Raw genomic sequence first — 2,200 nt, forward strand, 5'->3', positions numbered from 1 at the left:
TATATACTCTTCTCACCAAATAAAAGGAACACGCAGTCCTTCTGAACAATATATCAATTGTTGAGTTTGACAGACTGGATGAAGACAAGATAGAAGCAGTTAGCTTCATTTGTCACAAATATCTCTTCATTAACCCAATGAAATGAGCCCACCACTTTGTAAGTTGTAACCCAAATTAATCAATGAATGGGGGGGGACCTTCCCCTACCTAATCCACTGTTTCTGCAATGGTGGGACAGGCTACAAGTAGTACAATGCAACCCGTCCGGAGATCCTAATACTGAGCTTCCAAAGCAAACCATGTGAGCCTTCATGAAGCATGTCTCTCAACATGCCCAAACCAAGGGTGAGACACTCAGAGAGGGCTGCCCATGTACTCAGTTCCTCTCTCTCTCTCTCTCTCTCTCTCTCTAGTCTATATATACAAACCAAGGAGACCAGCTAGCCATCTCATCGATGAAATCTTTCACAAATAACAACAAATCACTACCAGCCCTCTCAGCCTCTTCCTTAGCCTTCTTGTCCTTCATCAAGAGATAGTAGAAGTGCATATATAGAAGCCATGGGTTTCCAGTTGCCCGGAATGCTCACCGGCCGACGGTCTCCTTTGAGCACGAAACGATTGGATTCGGCCAGTAGAGATGTGCCGAAAGGTCACCTCGCCGTCTACGTTGGCGAGACCCAAAAGAAGCGGTTTGTGGTTCCACTATCCTACTTGAACCATCCTTCCTTCCAAGATTTGTTACGTCGAGCTGAAGAAGAGTTTGGGTTTCATCATCCAATGGGTGGTCTCACGATCCCTTGCAGAGAAGACTTATTCCTTGATCTCACCTCTCGTTTAAACGGTTCACTATAATCGATCAAGTCTGGATGGCAATCCTAATCCTTTGATCATCCGACCAATCAATTTTGCTATTAAGTGGGCACTGGGCCTACTGCGTAATTTGCAGGCCCATTTGTAATTTTTAAGCCCAGTTAGCACACCCATCTGTAAATATATGTTATCAACTGTAGAAGAGTTGGAGGAAATGAGAAATGAGAAATCTTTCCTTTGAAAACATTTTGTTCAATTTTATACAACCCTTTTCTGCTTTTTTGTCAAATTAATTCTAGAATATCTCTTTTTTTCATTTTCGTTGGTCACAAGAGAAAATAAATACGAGAGGAATCTTAACAGGCATCTCCGACGGTGCATCCCCCCTCAATATCCCAGCATTTCACAAAATATAAACATAAAAATTCTATTTTGGGGATCTAGGCCGAGCTGGGCTGCAAACCGATCAAACCGAACCGGATATGGGTAGCTCCAAATTTGATTCGTTTGAACAGTATAAATATAATGATCAAAAACTAAAAAGGGATTCTGATATTATATTTCATGAATAAAATTAATTGAAAATTACTTATATAAAAACCTGGTATTTTCCGTTGCCAATTGTTTTTTCTTGTGTCAGTTCCAAAAACAAAACAAAATCAATTGGTTCTTTTCAACAGAAACACAGAAAATATGTTCTTTTTTAGTGTATTTTTGTTTCCAAACTGAAACAAAAAAAAAATGTGTTATATGGGTAAGAACAAGTTTTTATCTGGTTATTTAATTTCATGTTTCATAAATTATATAATTTCTAAATTATAAAATTTGTTTTGTTTTAAAAACCATTATTTTGACGGTTTTAAAAACCTAAATATTGTTTTTTGAAATAAAACCAATTTTCTTTTGCCTTTCAAAACAAATAATTCAACAAGATGTTTTTTATTTTTTGTTGATTTAATCATTTAAAAAACAAGTGAAAATAAAAACATCATGTCATAGAGCACCCACTTAGTAAAACCCCCAACTTTACCAACTTTATTGATGGATACGATTTAAATTTTTAGTGAAGTTGAAGTATCTCTCTGTTCACCTCCAAGCTAAGGATGCATTTGTCATTCCTTATTTTAAGGACCCATCTCCTTTTTGCAATTAAAAACTTAATGTTTATAAGAGAATTTTTAACAACAACGCTGTCTTTGGAAATGATGCAAATGGAGTGTAAATCCTGATTCAGGGGAAAATTTGCACTCTACTTCACTTTTGCCTGTGTTTGGCAACATTACATTTATGCATTGACAAATGATAGAAAATGCATTTTCTAATACATATTTACATTGATAATAAGATGTAAAAGTACATCAATAAAAAAGAAGTAAATTTACATTC

General features: G+C 36.0%; 1 protein-coding gene across 1 annotated transcript; it reads left to right on the plus strand.

Moving 5' to 3' along the window:
• The first annotated feature begins 374 nt into the window (after nucleotides 1–374).
• LOC148849028 (auxin-induced protein 15A-like) lies at nucleotides 375–1,070 on the plus strand. The gene has a single exon (XM_088951713.1). The coding sequence runs from the start codon at nucleotides 563–565 to the stop codon at nucleotides 854–856; it is 294 nt and encodes a 97-aa protein (XP_088807839.1). The 5' UTR covers nucleotides 375–562; the 3' UTR covers nucleotides 857–1,070.
• Nucleotides 1,071–2,200: the final 1,130 nt, after the last annotated feature.

The sequence above is a fragment of the Nelumbo lutea genome, chromosome 6 (assembly GCF_056320005.1).
Source record: "Nelumbo lutea isolate HS-2025 chromosome 6, American lotus-T2T, whole genome shotgun sequence".
NCBI lineage: Eukaryota > Viridiplantae > Streptophyta > Magnoliopsida > Proteales > Nelumbonaceae > Nelumbo > Nelumbo lutea.